Source organism: Aythya ferina (genome assembly GCF_964211825.1).
Source record: "Aythya ferina genome assembly, chromosome: 15".
In the NCBI taxonomy this organism is placed as follows: domain Eukaryota; kingdom Metazoa; phylum Chordata; class Aves; order Anseriformes; family Anatidae; genus Aythya; species Aythya ferina.
Window position 1 is genome coordinate 14,633,559 of NC_140314.1, and position 22,966 is coordinate 14,656,524.

The 22,966-nt window shown below is 35.2% G+C and overlaps 1 protein-coding gene across 50 annotated transcripts in view; it reads right to left on the reverse strand.

Moving 5' to 3' along the window:
* Positions 1-22,966, reverse strand: part of RBFOX1 (RNA binding fox-1 homolog 1) — an 873,300-nt gene that overhangs the window by 149,651 nt on the left and 700,683 nt on the right. For 49 of the 50 annotated variants that reach the window (XM_084536908.1, XM_084536919.1, XM_084536930.1 and 46 more), the window contains one exon: positions 5,956-6,198. In XM_084536908.1, the coding sequence (XP_084393034.1) occupies positions 5,956-6,198 (243 nt within the window). Of the gene's footprint in view, positions 1-5,955; positions 6,199-8,092; positions 8,142-22,966 lie in introns of those variants that run through there. The other variant, XM_084536934.1, reaches the window with a different exon arrangement.

A 22,966-nucleotide genomic window follows, 5' to 3' on the forward strand; every position in this document is an offset into this window, starting at 1 on the left:
TTCACACAGAACAGTGTCAAGTTCAGTAGGTGCTACAGGAGGAATTTTGGTAATAACCAAGCTGAAATTTATCCTTTGCACAGGAGTTATGCAAAAGATACCTCATCATCTTCAATGGTCACAGACAACCCACACCTCTGCCCTACATCTTTGAAAGGATTCCAGAAGCATAGTATCTCCTAACGCCATGCTCTGTATATTGACTCAGAACCAACATAGACAGAAGATAAGTATGCACTGAACCACCAACATCACAAAGCAACTGTGTTTTCCCTGGAAGATGCCTGTCCAAACACATGAATTATTAAATGCATTTCAGCTTGTGAAACCTGGTGAAATCACACTCCAAGGCAAGAAGGCTACAGAATGATCTCAAGGTTGTCCTAAATCAGAAGGATTTAGAGGAACTTTAGAGGGGATTTTTTTTTTTTATACACACACATACATAAAACTCAGGACAGCACAAATCAGGTTTTTACCATACCAAATTTGCTTCTTTTAATTGTATAATGCACAGATTAGAAGGCACTACAGAAAAAAAAAAAAAAAAATTCTACTATTATCTGCTTCCTCACACATGCAGAGTTAATGCCCTTTGCATTTACAAATCCATCTGCCACAGAATTCAACAGAACTTGCTCATAAAAAAAAAAAAAAAAAGAAGCAAAAGTTTAAAAAGTTTTACTCTCTGAGCCATATTACAGACATACAACATATTTGCATACGTATACATGTAAAAGGTGATTTCATATCTAAAAAATGATCAAATATCTTTAAAATACTTTAAAATATGTACTATAATGTAACACTAAAAAAAACTGAAAAATTTACAGATGTTACTCATCATAGATTTATAATACTATTACCATTGGTCCATCCATCTGGAAAGAAACAATTTTCTCTTTTTGATTATGAATAAAAGTATGTTTGATGTTATGCAACTCCATAAGTCTATTAGTGCTTAAATAACCTTACAGGAGAACCCAGTGCTGGATGAGTATTGATCATGCATATCCTCAGATAGACTACTTCCTTGATTAAATTTAAATAAACATATTGATCCAAAAGATGAAAACCAGAGAAGACTCAAAATAGAATTTGACAGTATTTTATTACGTACGGATGATTTTATATTGTTTCAGTTAAATAATCCTGTCTTTAAATATTTACTTCGCTTTCATCCTGTACATTTTCTCCTGTTTAATAACATCTAAATAGAGAGTTAGTAATTTGTAGACATACTAAGTATCAGTCATTTCCAGCACTTGTCCTAACAGAACACTGTTCCTCACTATTTTATCAAAATAACATATAAATAAAGTACTAGGAAATGCATTTTTACAAGTACAAGAGCATTTCTAATCCCACATCTTCACTGCTAAATTGATTTCCATTAAATTGTATTTCAACTAGTTATGCACAACAAGTAGAAAAATAAAATCTTAACAGTATCAGAAAGTTTTGTACTTCTTGTTTGCAGTTTTCAGTGTGCTTTGTAGTAAAATTGAGCAAAAGCAAGGAGAAAATGTTAGTTCTTAACTGAAAATAACTTTGGAATGAAACTAAGAGATAAGTGTAAGGAATGGCATGCTTGTTGACAGAGTAGGTTGGTTCAATTAACAAAAACTAATTAGAGATGCCCAAACCACTTGGGAGTGCACAGAAAGTTAGTCCTAGAGATAAAAGATATCTGGAGCATTATTTTCACATATTGTGTGCTCTGTGGAGAAACTCAATGTATGAAGACTTGGTGCAATGGTTTCTTATAAAAAGTAAATTTTTTTGAATTTTACTTTAAAAAATAATTAAAAAATAAAATCGAAAATAATTTATTTCCTTCATATTAAATTCTCAATAAAATATTTTAGATTTGATCAAGAAAATACTCACTAATTTACCACGCAAACTCAAAGACTGTTTAAAGCACTGCCATTTTGGCTTTACACCCATTTTGAAAGGCTCTCAATGATCAAAGACTATTCGGGAAACATTTAGTAAAGCCTATAGATTATACTGTGTATTATACTTATATATATATATATATATATATATATTAATATAGGAAGTCTGTAGACTCGATTTTCTTATATATATATATATATAAGAAATATATATATATATTATATATATATATAAAAATATATATATATTTTTTTCTTATATATATATATATATATATATATATATATATATATATATAAGAAAATCGAGTCTACAGACTTCCTATATTAATAGCACTTTAATGTGCACAAAACTGCAAAGCTGTAATAAAACTGATGATTGGAATCTGAACTTGGAATTGAAATACTGACATTGGCTCCAGCTGGGCCAGTATCACATTCTGCAGTGCAGGGTTCAAGAGAAGTTGTAAGCAACTTTTTATTTTTATCTCTGTTTATATCTTTACTGTGATTTGGGTTACTCAAGACCCCATGTGAGCTCTTGCTACAATGTACAATTCTTTCAGACAAAACGACACAAAAAGAAAGGGGCAGACAAAGAAAGCCAGGGTATGTGTCTAACCTTAGTGTGGATTAAATCCTTCACAGATAACATTAAGTCACTTCTGATAACTGTTCTGCAAATTAGGAAATTGCCCTGCAGCTTATTAGCTTTATATTTTGAAATTTTAAGATCCATTTTTAGTGGCATATACAGCTTCAAATGTACAGAAGTATGTACATAAATAAGAAAACTCAAAAACTGGTCTTGCTTCAAATAGCTTATCTGATCTACATTAATCACCACAATGTTTTTGTGAATGATCAATCGTTTTTCTTTTCAATGCACCTAACGCAATTTACTGACAGTAAACTGTAAAAATATTGGGGCCTGCTAAAAAAAATACCGCTACATTCCCAACCAACTCCGCTTAAAATTCTTAAAGACTGGAAACCAACTATTCAGAAAACTAGCAGTAACTGGAAAGAAACAAACATTTTTTCCTTCAACAGTAAAGACAACATGGAGTTAAAATGTAGACACAGTGCTACTGAAGCTCTATTTCAAATAACAGACACATATTAAACCCACAAAGAGATGTACAGAGGTGGACACTCATAATATTACAAAACCCAAATGCCTAGGTTCCATCTCCATATACCTATTTATAATGTCTCTACAGTGTGTTAAGTGCAATACTAAAGATCTAGGTACCCATAATTAAACTGTGCAAACAATATTTGACTGCAAATTTGTAAAACTGGTGATTAATATGCTAAATGTCAAGGGTACCTTGAACGATGTAGATCCACAGAGAAACATTTCTTGTAAATTTGTATTTTCAGTGTACTGTTTTCCAAGAAGGGACAGTATCCACAACTTTCAATATAACATATTATATATTATATATATATATATATATATATATATATACACACACACACATTTTTTTAAATAACGACTTTCTCAAAAGCACCCTAATATCAAAAGCAAGGAAGTCTCATTCTTTATGAACAGCATGGGAATTACTTAAAACAAAGTTGTGCACATTACTCTGTAAGAAAGGAAACTGGAAGGGAAGAAAAGGATCCATAATAAAAAGAGCAAATAAATACATGAAATTCCCCAAATACAAAAGGTTAGTGGTATTGCAATGTTATCCTTCAGAAGATGGAATTTCACTCCAAGTGGAGCCAGAAGGGAGAAAGTATGTGACAGGTAAAATGCAAACTGCATATCAGGAAGGCAAAAAAGGAAATTAGAAGACCAGATAGCAAATTATACAAATCAAATTCCAATCAAATCTATTAGCATATCAGAAGTAGGAAACTCTCAAGGGAATCACTGATCTTGCTGGAACTAGTATTGAATAGTCCACACGGAAAAAGTATGGGCATTGCGGACAATCCGAATTATTTCTTTTCATCAGGCTTTACCACAGAAGATGTTGGAAAAACGTATACCCAACTTTTCTGATAGAGGGACAAACGCTCCTTCAAACTGAAAAATCAAGAAGCAGAGAGCAAACACAATAAATTGAAAGCAATAAATGATGAGGGATGAGCTCCAGCCCTACTTACATCGACAGGTGTTTTACCGTTGATTTTAGCACCAGCAGTCTTTTACTTCAGAACCAAATAGCAACAGACCAACAGTTCAGAAACACAAAAAGGCTGAGCTAGGCATCACAGAGATCTATTCAGTGTGCAGCAGTGGTCAAAAGGAGCAAGGGAAATAGCAAGATATAGAAAGAATGAGACAGGGACAATGGCAAAGATGACATTTTTAATCAATATCCAACCTTTTCTGGAGTACCTATTCAGCTTAGAGTTCCTGTTCTAAACCAATGACAGTAGCACTCAGCAACAGTTGACAAAAACAGTTATGGAAGAGAATTTAAAAAGTTTGAAAGAACCAGGAAGATAACAGCAAAGAGAGAAGAGGGAATCCTGTAGAGCTGAATACTTTTTTAAGTATCCTCACACTACTACAGCAAAGGGCAAGTCAGACCAATAGAAAGATGCCAAATCAAGAAGTAAAGGACTTAAGTATTTTACTGCATAGATCACAAAACTGTGTAATTAATTCACAAGGGCATCTCCTTACAGGAAGAGAAGTTAATGACTACCTGCATGGTTCAATTCATAATAGCATGGAATATTCTTTCTTTCCTTTTTATTAATTATTATTTTTTGCCCCCTCAGGTATATGTGATTGAATGTGGTGTGGCACAAAACTCATGTGGGCTTGCTCAGTACTGATACATCTGTGATGACCTTGCTATTGGGATACAGAAAAAAAATAAAGCATATGCTTTCTTAAAGACTCAAGGACTTCCTTCTCCTTTTTCAAAGGCTAACACATGAAGTGCCCTAGGTAATTCCTAGTCTTCTAGATGCAGAATATAAGATGTTAGTGTTTTTCTTTCTTCCTCATATCCATATAAAGAAATTAGTAACATGGCAAGACACACAGATCTTCAAAGCAACTTATTTAACAGTAACCACTTCCCTTCTCCCTCCTGCCCTGATGCATGAAACTTGAGGTTCAAGGGGAGAAAGGGGCAGTAAGATGAGGGATGGAGTATGGCTGAAGCAAGGAGAGCAATGACAGCTAGTAGGAAGGGATGCTTCAAGCGTATACTCAAACTGCAGTGTGCTGTCTGTTCTGTGCTAGATCCTACATGTGCAATGCAGGTGCTCAGTGGCTCAGAAATCTGCCAGCTGACAGCACTGTCTATGTTGGGTTCCAATCTAGAACTAAGACAGGAGCACTAAACTATCAATGGATGAAATTTGTGACTTTTAAATTACAAGATAAGGATATCCAAGGAGTCTCTTGCATAATTCATAACACTTCAGAACTCCATATATAACTCATGTAGAAGGAAAGCCTAACATTTCTGCTCTGTTGAGCACAGACCCACACACAAGTTTGGTATAGGCTGCATGAAAAACTCTCTGGAAAATATAGCGTTGCAGGTACGCTCTTGACAATACTCATTCATGCAGTTATTTAAGTAATTTTAATTTAGGATCATTCAATGAATACTCATATGAAAATTTATACTCCTGTTTCTCAAAGATACAGAGCTCGTTAAAGATTACAAAATAAGTTAGTTGTTTGTTGTTTTTTTTCAAACAAACACTAACAAATATTCTTTTCCAATGTTTTCCTAGATCAGACTTAGTTCAAGTTGATTATATGATTCATGGGCTTGCTGTTGAACAGGTTGTCTCTCTGCTATTGAAAATGAACTACTGATTCTACAGAGCTCTCACACTGTCTGAGAGACTCCAAAAGCAGAAAAACGATATTCTCCTATATCAACAACATTTTACAATTATCGATTTAACATTGATAAACTATCAATGTTAAAATTGCCCGTAATCCTAGTACAAGTGTAACATAGATAACAAGTGTAACCAAGACAACATAAGAATGAATGTTAGCAATAAATACACATATCACTTGACATTCACAGCTTAAAAAATAGGCAAAACTTTGACTTACTGTGGCTGTTCCGGAGACAGTTTGTGCATTTGTGTCAGCTGCACTCTGTTCAGAGTGTGTCTGAGCAGGAGGGTACATGTTTAACGTGTGCTCTGGAACAGTGGTTTGGCCTGTGTAGTCTGGAGCTGGATGAGGATGTGGGGCTGTGTATTCTGCAGGGATACCATTCTGAGGAGGAGCAAACTGGGCTGAGGCGTAAGGCTGTGCCATTGTGTCAGGAGGTGCTGTAGCTTCCTGATTACCCTGTGAAGATCAAAGGGGAAAGAAAAGGAAGAAATGTGGGGTGAGATAAAATAACTTAGAAAGTAATGAGAGTATTCTGCTACAATTGCTGGCCTGAAAAGGGTACAATGTTTGTTTCTTGAGGAGAGTATTTCCTATCTGAGTTAAATCCATTTTCCTAACCTTACTAAATCTTACTACAATTAGAATCTGTACCTGTAGACTGTTCTTTAACTGTAAAAAGTCTGTGAAAGCTTACCTCAACTAATGCCTCCAGTCAGACAAGGAAAAGGGACAAAGCTTAGTTAATTCCAAATGTTTCCAAGTGCAACTACTAATACAAAGCTCTGGTAAGGCTAGCTCATGGTCTGGGACCCGTTCTGACTTACCCTCCACAGAACTTCTTTGCGACCTGCACACAGAGAGGAATTTGGGTGTATTCTGTTAACACACCTGAAAATATTTATATGAAATAATGCTTTATGTGGTATTCAAAACTACTTTGAGGTACGCTGTATTGAACAACTGTATGCCACAAATGTTTAAATTTATGAGATTCACAATATTAAATATTTGAATATTAAAAAAAAATACATCAAAATAAGATCTACTAACACAAAATTTTTCTCTTATGTTATGGTCTTTTAATAGAAATGGATATGGAGAGCTTTAAAGATTATATAAATTTGAAGACAATAGCATTTCATTTCCATTTTAAATTCACCTGTACCATTAAAAACAGATATCTCTACAGATAGATCCATCCTTATGTTCGATGTAGAACTAGGAAGTCAATCATGCTAACCTGTCAGTTAGAGACCTCTGACTAAATGTTCTGCTCATACCAAATACTAATGATACCGGGGAGGAAATGTACAGAACAACCTTTTGGAACCTATATAAATGATGTCCAAAGTATGATGTTACAGCATTAGAGGCCATTAAGACAGGGACTATGGACTCCAAAACTTAGATGGGCTAGCTGGTTTACAGGAGAAAATTATCCTTTTAACAAGTAATATAAAAATGAATATTCAAGTAATTTTACTTATTTATTTATAATGCTTTGCCATTTTTCCACAACGAATACAAGTATATGCACAGGGGTACTTTAAAATTTAGGTTGTTTCTATTCATCTGTCCTTGATTTCCTAATTTCAAAATAGACCTGATGAATAGAAGTCATTCTTTTGCACTTCATACCTAATGATAGTTCCAGCCAACTTCAGCTAACTCAGACATTGGTGATCTGACCTGAACTCGGCCTAAGCTAAATTAAAAAATTTACAGTATCACAGCACAGGAAAAAAACATTGGTATATGGCAGGCCTAGAAGGGAAAATTACATTTTGCTTTGTAAAAGACATTACCTTTGTCCTAGAAAATTAAGATTTAGCAATAGCAAATGAAACCTCCCTAATTTTAATCCCACCTTTGCTACTGTTTTACTGTATGGCCTTGAGCAAGTAGTTTACATTGCTACATTCAACAATCTTTAAAATGAAAGCAGTGGCATTTAGATACTTCACTTGTTTAAGTCACTAAATTTTATTGGCATATATATACAATATTTCCAAGCTTTATATTACACTGAAACTTGCCATTAAAAAAATAAAAAAATTAAGGAACATTCAAACCACTTGTATATGTACACATATACCTTCTTATATTAAAATGGCAAGGTCCCTTTTTCATTTCTTTTATTTTATACTTTAACTTAAAAAAAAAAAGATAAAAAACAATAATGAATCGATTCTCCTGTAGACACTATAGACATTTAATAATGGTAAATAAGTATTTTGCAGATGCAAGGAAGCTTAGACTTTCTTTTAAATGTATTATTTCTGGACAGCCTTCAGCAAGTGGCAAGAATGAACAACAGCAAATTGAATTCTGCCTATGCAAGCATTTTCACCTTGCTGGATTTGAAACACAGTAGCTGGTTACTGCTCATCTTTAGGGCTCTGCCTTCATGCTAGATGCTAAACATAGCATTAGAGTCAGCAGCTGTTAAAAAAAGAACATTAATTGTAACAAAGGGATCAAGAGCTAATGTCCAGGTGCATTTGATCTAAAGGTTTTTGTACTACTCTGAGTCCTAAAACAGATGTTGTGAGACCCTCACTGTTTCTCATTAACATTGACAGCAGTTCCATGAAACCCTAATTAATATTCAAAGCATTTACACTTAGTGCTAATTACAGCTAATATTTAATTAAGAGGATTGAGCTTTTATGTGATTTCTTACCAGCAACTCCAAATAATTCATTATTTAGATTTATCATGAAATGGCAAACTGCACTGGAAATTACCTTCATATTGTAGAGGCTCTTCTACCTCATTCACTGGACTTGCTAAACTGAGGTTTGGATTGCTTATTAATCAGGCCTTGGTTACAAATAAATAAGCAGTGAAGGGTTTTATTATTTTATATATATATATATATATATGTATATATGTAACTTCAACATGTTCAGGGATTTACAGCTTTATTATAATAAATAAACTTAGAGTAGAAAACTGGCAAGCAAGGTTATCATTCCAGTCATTGTGTGTTCATTAAATTGTTTTGGGGAAAAAAATAGAAAACAAACAAACAAAAAACTAAACATGCTTATTCTACTGCTAGCTGTAAGTTTAAAGTGATAATGACAATGAATCTGAGTTGTTATTGTCTTAAAAGCAGATGCCTATTATAGCCTTTAAAATCAGTGTGAATTTTTGAATCACAATGAATTCAGTAGACAATATTACAAGGTAGTATAAAAGCATACAAGTATAAATACATTCTTTATTATTTACATAGGAATCATGCTAATAGCTCATTGTTTTGAATATAAATTTATGCTAAGAACAATGTAGTGCAAACTAACAAATATATATATACATGTGGTTAACAAAAACTCAAGGCTACACAAAACTCATATATATTTGAGTAGATTTTAATGAATAAAAATTATTTAGTCACTTAAAATGAATAAAGGAAATAGTAGGTTTAATTAATTGATCTGAGAATATACAATGGCCATGAAAGCAACAGGAAATATTGATCCTAAATTAGCCCATGGATTCAGGTATTAAAGCAATCTCAAAACTGTGGATGATGGTACACAGATGTTGCTTAAAACAACCTAGGCATGAGAGGCTAAACAGAAGTTGTCATTTCAGACTCAGATCCAAGTATCTTTAAGTTTAAATGACCCCTTAATGCTCGCTTTGTGCATGGTTTTTAATAAAGTAGTTGTTGGCAACAGAAAGAAGAACAAAGGATGGCAGACAGTCAGGCTCTGTTAAATGTTCTGGCCTGAGATTTAATGAAAACCACATTTCATCTGCAAAGCATGCTTTACGTGGCAGTGTATAAAATAAGCTTTTATTGCTTTCCAGTTAAATGTTGAACCCTAAAGAACAAAAAAACGAAAGTGTTCTGATGATGAAGGTAACTGAAGTCGCTCCTATTCCATACATTTACATTACTCCACTTGAAGCAAAGCTTAGAATATAAAATGCTCCTAGTATCACAGATCTCAACATGCCTTTTCAGCATCTTCTGCTCTGAAAGGATTTCATAATTAAGAAATGTGTGAAAAGTGTCAAAACATAATAAAGCAAGCTTGTTATGTTTGTACACAAAAGACAGAGTAGAGAAAATATTACTTATGCAGTATTCTTTTTAAAAACACATCTGCAGCATACAAATGTATTTATTCAATGAAAACCTTTCTGCTTGCCTGCATTTTAAAGCCTAACTAACGGTTTATTGTTTGTTTTACTCTATTTTCTGTTTGGTGCATCTTGTTTTTTTGGAAAGAGATAATTCACATTTAGAGAAAGCCTCTCATACAGTAGTTAAATGAGCCAAACTGCATCATATCCTCAGGGCATGGAAACAAAGAAGAAAAATGCAACATTGCTCTGTAAGCCTGCAGATTGTAAGAACAGTTCCGTTAGATATATCAAGCACAGCAGAGATACATAATCACTGGTGTAGTTTGCCTTCCATCGGAATGGCTAAGCAACAAAACGTATTAGAAGTCTTGCATGCAATGGTGCAGCTGGTTATAAGAAACACCTTGTTTTGACTAAAATCAAGAGTTTCAAGTGAAAATAAAAGTGAAAATACCTGCTGTACCATCCTGCTCCTTTTATCCTCCATAAACTTAGCAGCTGCTCTAGTCCCAGGCCATACAGCATCTGCCCAAAGCAAGCATCAATTATGGATGAGGGCGTGTGAGCAATGTAATGTGTGTATGAGTGTGGATGATAGGGGTGTTGAAGGAGGGGGAGCTAATGCAACGCTTACTGACCTCCCTCTCAACATCTGACTGCTCCCAAAACCTAATCCAGATGGGACTCTTTCAGTTTGCAGGGCCTCGCCCCATCAATCACAGCAGGCCACTCCTCTGTCTCCTGCTACTAGTTATAGAGTGCACCACTGAGCAGATGATTGCACACAGAAGAAGAAACAACGCAGCTTGACTACATTAATAGCTGTTTAAAAAACATTAGAAATGCTACTATGTCTGTTGCCAGAAGCAGAACATTTTTGTTTCAAAATTAAGACAGCTGTATTCAAACTTACTAAAAATCCTAAACTTATAGTAATTTGGCTTTTTGATTGTTACAACATGCATATCTCTGTGTGATTAATTTTTCATACATGTGGTAGAGTTAATATCAATAAGATTTCTATTTTAAAATCGCTGAACTCCATAAGTAAACCATCAATACTGAAGCAGCCTGTTTTAGATTAACTGTACTTTATCCTTCCATGCAAATGAAATACTGTTTCCTTTTTTGTTTCATTTCATGACATCCCTATTGCTTACCAGGGAAAATATTTCAAAAATGCTTCCAAGGTTTAATTTTGAGAAGCACTTTAAGCAAGTTAATACTTCACTGTTAAAGGAGCTTTCCTAGTTGCTCTGGATGTAGTTTAAAATGATTAAACCTCCAATCAAATCACATAATGAAGAAAAAAATAATAATAAAAAAAAAATATAGACGGGAAGATACAGATGGCCCCCAAAGAATACACTTCTATTGCCACTCTGTCACTGACTGCCTACAGAGAAGAATTCAGAAACAGGGCAGACACTTAACGTGGGAATTCTTCTTACAAATGTTAGGATTTATGTTAGCACGATAATATTAATATGAAAAAGGTGGGCAGGGCAGCAGATAAACAGCTGTCAGTCCATCATTAAACTCATACTTCAACTGAAATATATTAGATTTCTGTAAAGCAGAAGTGCAATTCTCCCAGATTTGTTGCAGGCACCCCCCAGTTAATAATAATAAAAACAGCCACTTCAGATTTTTCAGAAAGAATCACACATTGAACCAATAATCACATCTGACTTTTCTTCCAAGCTTTCTCTGTTGCAGCTTAATTATCTGACCAAGCCAGTTGACTCAGATCGTTTACTTCTGCAGTTATACAAAATGAAGCCACCTCTCTTTTTTGGAAGGTTCCTCATAGAGATTCAGATTTCATTTAAAAAACAGTATTGTTCCAAAATAAGAGCATCCCTAAAAGAAAGAACATGTAAAATATATTTTTGCTAAAGATTAAAAAAAGCAATAGTAAGGAAACAAAAAAGATTTTCTTCACTACCTCAACAACAAAGTACCATTTCTTTACTCTCATTACTGAGAAACATGTACTTTTGGTTCTCTTCACATATAACATACTGTACTCCAGTAAATGTCTATGTTCTTAGTACTGCTATGTATACATCTGAACGAAATGTTCATGTTGTGTCAGCGTCTGATGTGTGGAACAGACTAACGAAAATCACAACACCCACAAAGTAGGAAGCTCAAATATATTTACTTGCATTTCAAAGAAGCCAAACTTACTTAAAAATAAGTCCTTGTCTGAATTCCTGCCTACGTTCAAGACCACATAGTATCATGGATGTAGAGATACACATTAAGAAAGATTTCTCTCTAGCATCATCATTCTTTCCAAGTGTCACTGCTCAAACTTTCTACTACCTTTATGACTGTGATTTATTACACTAGCTTTTCTTATCCTACATGACAACTCTTTCTATTGATATTTTCAATGTCCCAAATAGACATAATTCTGTCACATTCATTTGCATTTGCATTATCATCTAAATCTTTCTTTCTCTTACTTGAACTTCCTGCCTGTCTCCCACTTTTTGCCAACTCTGTTAGACCCGCATTTTATGTAGTCTTTTCAACTACAGCTCAACCTCCTATTCTGTCAATCAGTATTTTCCTCTTTTAAATAAATGAAAAGGTTTTTATGTCACATTTTAAAAACATCAGCCTCCATATTTGCCTAAAGACCATATAGTAAGAGAATCTGAAGCATTCAGCAGATTTAGCTAAAATTCATATCCACAAGGATAACTGATTCCTCAAACATTTCAAAGACAGTTGTAAAAGGAGCTTTTCCTTTTCCACAGGTTAATATAGGAAAGTCCACCTAAGTCTAATTTTACACCTTTACTAGAGAATACTGAAGAAGATAATGTAGCATCCTTGATGGTGAGAGGATGGCGAAGGATTGGATTATCTATGTACATACAAGGTGCCTAAAAAGCTGCCTGGACATATGCCCTTTAAAGAGCGTAGCAATCAACATTTAGAAGTCTAACTGGCAGTGAGTTATGAGTGCCATGTGAAGACCAGGTTCAAAACTGTGTAACAGCTTCAGAAAAGACTTGTATGACATGCCAGAATGCAAGTTCACCTAGGACATCCAATAGGGGAAGTACTGGAGGGCAGTTCTGATGTTCATGGGGATCCTGAGAAGTTAGAGGAAAGGTCTGAGAAGAACCTGATTAAAATCTGTCTCCTGGGACAGGATAGCCCCCTGCATTGGTACAGCCTAGGGACTGGCTGGCAAGGAAGCAGCTCTGCAGGAAAGGATCTGCTCCGGTCCTGATGGATGACAAGTTAAGCATGAATCAGCAGCCAGTCTTTAACACAATAACAGCTAACTGTGTAGTGGGGTGCATTAATAAAAAGGCAGTCTGTGAATTGAGGAAAAATATTATTCCTCCTAGAACAGAACTTTTCAAGCAGCATCTGTGTCTGGTGTAGAGTCCCCCACGACAGAAGATACACTTACAAACTGGAGTACAGAAGTGGGTTGCAAAAACTTGGGAGGACTGGAGCACATGGCATGAGAAGAGGTGAGGGAGCTGATTTAGCTTAGCTTGCAGGAGAGAGGGCAAACAGACAGCTTCATTGTATCTTCTCCAACATAATGGGTAGTTACAGAGAAAGAACCAGACTTTTCTCAGAGGGGCAGAGTGAAAGAAGCAGCGGTGATGGTCAAAAGTTGCAGAAACAAAAATGTTGTTTGCCCATAAGGAATACAAAACTGGGTATGAAAGCAGTTAAGCACAGGAACATGCCATTCAGAGAGGCAGTGGAAGCTTGTAGACTCAAAACTTAACTGGGCAAACCCCTGAGCAACCTGATATATCTGTGCAGTTAGCCCTGATTTAAAAAGGAAGTTGGGATTACATGGCCTCTGAAATTCCCTTCCAGACTAAATTCTCCTGATTCTGAGTGATTTCAACAATAGAATATATTCAAAATGAATTTTATACTTCCATCTTACTTGATGTCTTTCCTCATAAAGGATTTACTGACAGGGATGAGATGAGTTACAACTTCTAGTCTGCTTTCTCTCCTCAAGAAATCATATTTCAATTATTTCAGGTGGATTTTGAAAACTTTCATAGAAAAATATATTTACCTTTGTTTAATCCACAGCTGAAGCAGTATGAAGGCGGTAATTACTATAGCGCATGCAAGACAAGAACAGTTTAACAAACAATGCTAATAAATGTTGTGAACTGTGACATGTCTTAATTATCTGCCAAATGTCACCATTCTCTGAACTGCAGTAAAGCTAGCATGACCATTTTGTTATTTTTTTTAGTATCTAAAAATTGGTTGACCAAGACTTTTTTTCTTTTAATCATTTTTAACTGAATACTGATTGACGATACGGGATTTTTAAAGCTGCAACAGTTCCCAAATCAGTTCATAAGCAATTATAGGAAGAGAAGTGAGAGGTTAATGCACTGAAGAAACAATCGATGAGAGGTGGAGAAAGAGGACAAAGCAGCAGAAATATATTACACTGCACTGACAAAAGATTCTGTCCTGAGAAAGCATTTCTTAATAATCATAAATTTCCAATCTTTAAGATTTACAGCAACGTATACCAAGTGGTAAATTACAGGCCTCTACAGGAGCCGGTAAAAACATCAATCTGTTCTTATGATCTACGTAACACACAGCTCAGAGCTACCACAACTGAAGTAGTATGTGAGAGGAAAGAAACATGCACTGCACCCGAGTAGCCTGCAGGTCTGCAAAGCAATCCAAATCTGGGAGCTGTTGGGCTTTCTCTTATGACTACAGACAGAAAAAACAACAACAAAAAATCATAGCTCAAGCAGTGAAAGCAGCAGAGATGTGTTAGCATGACTATTTACTAGGATGCATTGGCTCTTCTGAGAAGCCATATATACTATTCCAGGTGACAGGTGACATATTGTGCTTATGTAGCAAGAGTACTACTGGTCATGCTATAGCCCTGCATCATGCTTTGTTAGCCTCTCTCCTTGGCTTCACTGAGACTATTCCTACTTTGTAACTTACACATAAGCATAAATATTTTCAGAAATTGAGTTAATAATAATACATGTAAATATAAATAATATATATAATATATACAAATATATGTGAATATTAAAAAAATATTTCTCTAACTGCCACCTGATTTGTCAAGGATTGAGCACTCCAAAAGTTTATCATCTGGAGAGGCTAACTGAACAGCAAGTAAACCCCATTGCAGGTGTATGGCTCTTACCGGAGACAGATAATTTCTAGAAATCAGATAAAATCTTGTAACATAGCTAAAATAATTCATTTAAGATTTTTTTCTAAGTAGACTTCAACAACTCAATCACAGTTTGCTTACAAAAATAGCTAACTATATTTCTCAGGGGATAGGGATAGGATACAACCCTGCTTTTTAAAAGAACATGAAGCAATTTAAGCAAGCTGTGGTCAATAGTTACACTAAGTCATCCCCAATTTACAGATGCTGACTTATCTAGATTATATTAAAATGAACTGGCTTTTTCAGTTTGTTTACTAATGAACATACCACAAAATACAGCGATGTATTCAATGACTTTATTAGCTGTAGAAAGTGGTGAACCTCCAGTCATATACAGAGACAATATCTTTGAAGGTTATTTGTTCAAAGAAACCATATCACAGATTTGTGTTTACATACTTTTTTTCATGTACAAATAACTGATTTTATATAAAAAAAATCGTGGGCAATTTGAGTGATGTGTTTCACAAGTGTTACACACAGAAAGCCAGGAATCTGGAACTGCAAACATCCACAGTAGTTTTGTTTTTCAGCATAGTAGACCATCATCTGCTTCACAAAAGCCCCACCAAAGTTATCGCACCAAAATACTACTCGCACTAGGAATTACGATTTCTGGAAAAACAAGGTTAAGGGGAGAGAACAATGTTACACGAGAATACTGAAGGGCAGCAGCAGCTGTCTGAGTGCAAACTGGCATACCACCTCTTTGAACTGAATACTTGGAATGACCTCTTTTGACCAGGGACACGGTCTTTCACTGATGAGCTGTAATTTAGCCTCAGAAAAGAATGGAGACATTTTTCTTCACAGTCCCTGATGCTGAATCATTTTCTAAGGCATTACCACAGTAACCAGAGTTCATCCATTATAGGTGAAACAGGTCTTGAGTTTCAGTATCACAAATGGCAGGATCATTACTTGACTCCACTGAAATCAAACAAGGAGCTTGGTCAGTTAGTAAGTGAAATGAGAATGCAATATCATCCTAAGTCATCTTAAGCAGCAAAACTGCCTGACGAAGATCATAGCTCCTACCTATTTGTTAGCAAACACCGATGTATACAGGGCTGCTTTTCAGGACAGTTCACTTGAACTAGCCAGGGTAAGCAATTATGATTTTTGTACCACCATCCCCATCGAACTAGGGGGATTTGTTTTGTTTCAGTTTACTTAGTTTAAACCAGATAAATTTAGGAGGTTTATTTACTTATAAAGTTCCATAAAACAAAACCAACCAACCAACCAACCAAAAAACACCAGTGACAACATTGAGTTCAGGAATACAGAGGAAGACCAGAAAGACAAGCAGCAGTTGGAATTCAGGAAAACAGACTCAAATTTATCCCAGGAATAAGGAAATCCCAAGGATCGCCCATGAAGGACTTAAAACACAGACATGTAATCTATATTAAGTGCCCAGTTATTTGCCCTTAGAAGCAGATTGTTTATAGACCATCAACATTTTAAATTGCAAATGAAAATCTATTATCTCCCTTTCCTTCCCCTAAAAGAAACTACCTGCATATTGTTCATGGATATCCTGGACAATAACATGCAAATGTATCTGGGAATTGCACATATTCTGCAATGTAATTTTTCAGCAGGTGGAATTTTTGTGCTAACATGTCCAAACCCAATGTCTTGAACAAATTTGGCAGAATATTTATGAACTCCACAAATCATATCTACTAGTTGTAAGAAAAAAGAATTGTGTTTTTCTCTTCCATATGTTTGATTTAAATGAAGAATTTTATTCAACAGAGCTGAATATAATTTTATAGATAAGAAATTCATCATTCTGCTGTTTCCTTTATTCAAATAAAATATGTTTATAAAAAGAATCTAGAAATTAGCTGTTATGATTGTTTTCAGACAATGCCCAATTCCCATTTATGTTTAATTATAACATTTCCATCTCTGTGTTATTTATGATGGAAACCAGATGACCTGAGCTGCAAGGACCAACTAACAGAGAAATGTTATCTTGTTCAATACCAGTTAAGGCAGCATTCATTTTTTGGCACTGAAATGTGATGATAGAATATCATCTTCACTGTTATTTACACCTAAAATTAAAATCACTATCAAAATATCATTAGTCACAAGGAGCACAGAGCTTGGCTTCCTGCCTCAGCTATACTTTGCTATGCCTTTTTTATCACTGAAATAATTTGTGTACTTCAGCTAATGCTGATGTTAAGATGTTATAACATTTACAAGTAACTGTTTACTTCGTGTTTGCTGTTAGCAAATTAAACCATAGTACTGAATAAAGGTAAAGTTCTTCTCAATGATGAGATGACAATGGCAATAAAATTTGCCTATGCAATGCAAAACTGATTTCTATACTGAATGTCACAACTGGCTGAAAATAAATTAAGAATCTATTAATAGAGATCTACAATGAATCTGCAGTTATGACGAAAGCAAATGAAATCATTTAACGATTCCTATAGCATTGGAAAGACTTTCCCTAATTATATAAATTAGTCTAAACAGCTTCTGTTGGTGTGGAAGGAAAGGCCAATTTGTCTATGTATTTTCATTTCCCCATCTCTAGGACAGGGACTAAAACCACTCTCAGATCTGCAGAACTGTATTGGACATTTTCTCTAGAGATACATTTTCTCAGACTAGACCCTCTTCGCAAGGTTGAATACGTACAGAGGACAGTAATACTTGCTACATGCCGTATGCCACAGTTGTTTAACCCTGAAAAGCCTAAAAACCATTACCTTGAATAATACATTACTTTAAAATAATGCAGATTGTGGGAATGGACACAAATGAGCTTTCTTTATTTAAAGTTTGTTTCTATGCCTCTGGGTGTGAGGAATGGAGGAGTGGTACAAGGAAAGGTATTTCCAAAACAGAAACAGCACTTAGAAAACTTTTGGTGTATTTACCAAAAGCACACAGCAGCCAAAAGTACTTTTGATTACACAGTGCAGCAGCATGCTTAACAGCAACAGCAGCCAAACTGTAGGCTTAGCAAATATAAGTGTCTGCATAGGCTATTTAGGGAGAGAAGAGATATAGCCTTAAAATTGCTTTTTAATCCACATGAAATGAAGTATCTTTTATACTAGAATGCCAGAACACTAGATTAAATAAGATATCAAAAAATATTGAAACAGTTCAGCATTTGCTGAGCATGCAACTAGCAAGATGAAGAATACAGCAAATGTGTTAGTATTCAGGCAGCTTCTAGGTGCAAAAGAAATTCAGATTAGATATTGCTACACAGAAATTGATAGCTAGTAGGTATTCAATCAGAAAAGTGCTTTTTCTTTTAAATATTACAATCACATGGTATAGTACATCACTTGTGTCAAGTTAAATTTAATCATATCAGCATACTTAAAGGAAAAAACCTGAATACCTACTCACATACTCATGCCAAGAGGGATTATATGAGGCTTTATGAAACCTTTTCTTTTTATTTAATATTCTGATATCTGTATAGAACAATTTTGATATGTTTTATACCCTCAGACTAATCTATTCCATTGTCTTTTTAATGCACACCTAGTAGGTCTGAACTCATAGTCCCAGTATAATGTGTACTGTCAGTTACTTATGTTCTTCTGAAGTCTGCCTATGTAAAAGACATTTTCCTTGAAGCAGAAATAGGTATAATGAGAGTGATGCTAATTTTCTTGAGAGTAAAGCAACATCATCTGCCTTCTACTGGTTAAGAGCACATCTAAAAAGGAACAATAATTTATGAGCTCACTAATGACTACTGATTTTTGTCATATTAGAATCAGGTATGTGAAGGGCTCTGCTTCATGAAAGACAAGTTTTTTTGAGAAATGCCATACAGAAATGTAATAGGGTTTTACCACTTTTCCTACATATTTTTACTGGCTTATATAAGCAACAATGAAAAATGATTTCTATTTAACCCATTAGAAATAAACTACATTTATCACAGAGAGAACTAAAAATTGCTTACTGTTTTTGGAAAAGCAATGAAAGATTCTCAAAAACATTGTCTCCAGACAATGCACACCTTCTCAGCTTGATTTTAAAGGAAGAGAAGGATTGTTGTCTTCATCATTCCCCAAAAGGTGAAATTAATCTAATTTATCTTCAGGTATTTTGTCACTTTCTCTATGCTAGTTGACATATATGTCACACACATGCATGTGTATATATATATATATATATGTATATATATATATATATATACACACACATACATACACATATATATACACACATACACACACATATATATATATACACATATACATATATATTTGTGGTATCCTAATAAGAATGAAATTCAACTGGAAATTACAGAGCATAGTGATTTGATCCCCCCAGAAATATAGTTTGCTAATAAGGATTATAAAATGAATTATAGAAAGCTAGCTTTTATATATACTTTTGTGATGGAAGGGTTAACTGTTATGCCTAGAAGGAGGGGGGGGGGTTAATATTCCCATAAACACAAAAATAATTGGAACTGTGTGAGGTCATTCATAGGTGCTTAAATTTACATAAGTATGCATGTTGCCTTTTTTTTTTTTTTTTTTTTTTTTTTTTTTTTTTTTTTTTTTTTTTTTTTTACTTCCAGTAAAAAGAAATCCACTTCCACTTGATCTATTTGACACAGTTAACTGTCATGAAAACAAACTTCTGACAAGCAGTGGTAGAATAGATACCAATATTCATAAATAATTATATAAAACTTATCTCTTTCAATGCATGAAATTTCTGTTTTCCGGTAAATCTTGCTGTGCAGGTTCATCTCTGACAAATTGAACTGCCTCTCTATAGATACTGCAATGTTTTCTCAGAGATTGTGGATGCAAAAGAAGAATGGTAGGTATTTTCAATAAATTCATTAGATAATACAGACAGGGCTTGGTTTCTAACAAGGAAGTCCTTTCCCCTGACAACACTAGGATTAGAAGTTCAGTAGAATCCAAACTTCTGACGTTCAAATGTAATGCAAACTTTTTATATGTTGCTCTACATGACAAAGCATTGAAAGTATCTGGAAATAATAGGGATTTTTTTTCAGACTCTTTGCACAAGACTGCATTTCATTTTTAAGCAATAACCACGTTCCATGAAGATACTCTGCTGAATTTATTTTTTCGTTTCACGTATCAGTGCTTTTGCTTTACAGAAATTGTTGCAGCTTAAGAGTATCTTAACTCTAAGATACTGCATTGAGCAAAGATACTGAAGTAGAAGCATAGTTACAGTGCACTGAGTCTGACCTAGTTACTGAGATACTTACTATGTTAGATTAAATGTCGGGATATGTACTGTTTTTTAATGACAATACTGCACCTTGCAGACAGATAATCAGCACAGAAGTGACAACACCCAACATGTCACCAACTGCAAGCTCAGGGAAAATCTGGAAGCTCTTTACATTATCTCTCCTATCTACTGTATTTTCTTTCTGGACCCCCAATATGGTTTAATACACACAATCCATTTCTCCACTGAATCAGATGAAGCCTGGGCACACAATACATTTTGCTGACTCAGCAGGAGGACTCCAGCTAGTCAGTGTCTCAAAGCAACATGGTCATTTCTGTAATGCCTGGGTACCCCTTCCGTTTAACAACATTCTTCTGAAAGAATGAGAAAGGCAAGGAACAGTAATTCAGGAACAGCCCTCCACTAGTAATCAGAGGTGGTTCATTTGGCCAATTCACTTTCAAATGTGAGCTGAAACAAGTGGACTAGGAAAAAATCTACATTCATGAACTCAGAAAAACACTAACTTAAACACATACATTCACCCACACAAGAACAACTGCAAAAAAAAATCTTCACATGACCTGAGTGATTAGCAGTGATTGGAAAGTGGAAATGTGCCTACAAACTCAACAGAAGGGATGACAAACCTTTAGGTTATACAAGTACACACATAAGCCTGCTTGTTATTTTAAATAGCTTTAAAATATGTCTTCCCTTCTGCTGAGGTTGAACAACATTTAGATCTAAAAAACAAACAAACAAACAAAAAAGCTGTCAGAGCGATCTATTCACTACAGAGACATGAGAAAAACACTAAGTAGAAAGCATCAGCTAGACCAATTTTCTCCCTGAAGTGACAGAGGCAATAGGTATGACACCTTATCGCATACAGACATTTTGAAAATTTGCATGTCTGCACAATATTTAATTATCCAATTTAAACAGTAAGAATCAACTTTGAAGTTGTTTTAGACAACATGTATCAGCTACAAAAATAAAATTATCTGTGGAAGTTAAATACTCAACTACACTCTTCATGCTATGTATATCATATAATTATGCTTCCTTTATGAATTTAAGATGTTCTTTCATATTCCAAGTGCCTTACAGGACAGCTGTCCCAGTCCAGCTATTGTCCTTTGATGTGAACATACATTCCTGGTGAAAACAAACTTTTCTGTATTGTGGAAATGGATTAAATAAAAACGTAATTCTCAAACTGTGTAGCAGTATGAACAAAATTAGAAATGATCAGCATGATTTGATTAGTAGGTGCGAACAATCATCAAGACCATGCAGATTCTTGAAGCCCAAATGAACCCAAATAGCAGAACTCTAAATGGTAGAAAGTGGAAATTATGCTATTATTTTTTATAGAAATTACTGGGGCATAGAATCAGAAAATTCGTGTTGGAAGAGACCTCCAGGGACCTCTAACCCAACCTTCTTCTCAAAACTGGGATGACCGTGAGATCAGACCCAGTGCTTCTGGGCTGGATTCAGCCAGTTTTCTACACCAAAATTTTTTGAAAACCTCTAAGGATGGAGTCTGAGCAGCCACTCCAGGCAGCCTGTTCCAGTGCTGGACCATTCTCACAGGACAGCATTTCCTCATATTCAGTTCAAACCTCTCTTTTTCCAATTTATGTGTGTTGCATCTTCTCCCTCCACATGTATCAGTGAATAGACTGGCTTCAACTTTTTGATAATGCCCTTGTAGGCACTGAAAGGTTGTCATCAGGTCATACTGGAGACTTTTCTTCTCCAGGCTGAACAAGTGCAGTTCTCTCATCGTCTTCTTACACAGCATATGCTCTAGTGGGTGACCATGTTGGGGGCGCTCTGCCGAACCTACTTCAGTTGATCAACGTCTTTCTTGTATTGCAGGGCCCCAGATTAACCCAAATATCTTAGATGTGATTTTAAAAGTTCTAAGTAAAAGGAGATAATTGCTTCCTCAATCTACTGGCTATACCCCTGTTTATACAGCCCAGGACACTGTTGGCCTCCTCTGTTGCCAGAGCAAATACACTATGCTAACATGACTCCACTAATTCAGTAGAAATTTACTGTGGGAAATGTTAATATTACACACTGAAATGGAGATCTAATCAGATGTGAGCAGGTCAGAAATGTTTACAGGAAAGAGAGTTCTGAGGACAATTTTATATCCTACTGCACAAGCAGACTGACAGCATAAGAAATTTTGTATGGCCCCGCTACAAACCTCTCGGTTCCAAACAAGAAACATTATAGAAGTTTCAAGATACAGTCAATACACCAGTAATAAGGAGTTAGAACAATAAGGAAATTATCTATATTTAAGAAAGTCCTGGCTAATTTAAATTGCCTCTAAGAATCAAAGAAAGCTCTCTGGACTTTCCTCCTAACAGACACTACCTGACACGATACTACCTCCTGGCAGAAGGTATCCTGTGTTGGAGGAGCAGTGCTGTCAAAAAGAGAATGTATGGATAGAAGTGAACAGACTGCACAGCATCAGAGATGAAAGGGAGATGGAATCTTCTCTGAGATCCAACAGCTTGGAGGTGACACCATCAGCAGAGAAGGTGGTAGTGTCTACCCTTGTTGAGGTAAGCATAACCTCTGGAGAAGGGGAAGGATGGAAGCTGATGACTTCCAGCACCAGGAGAA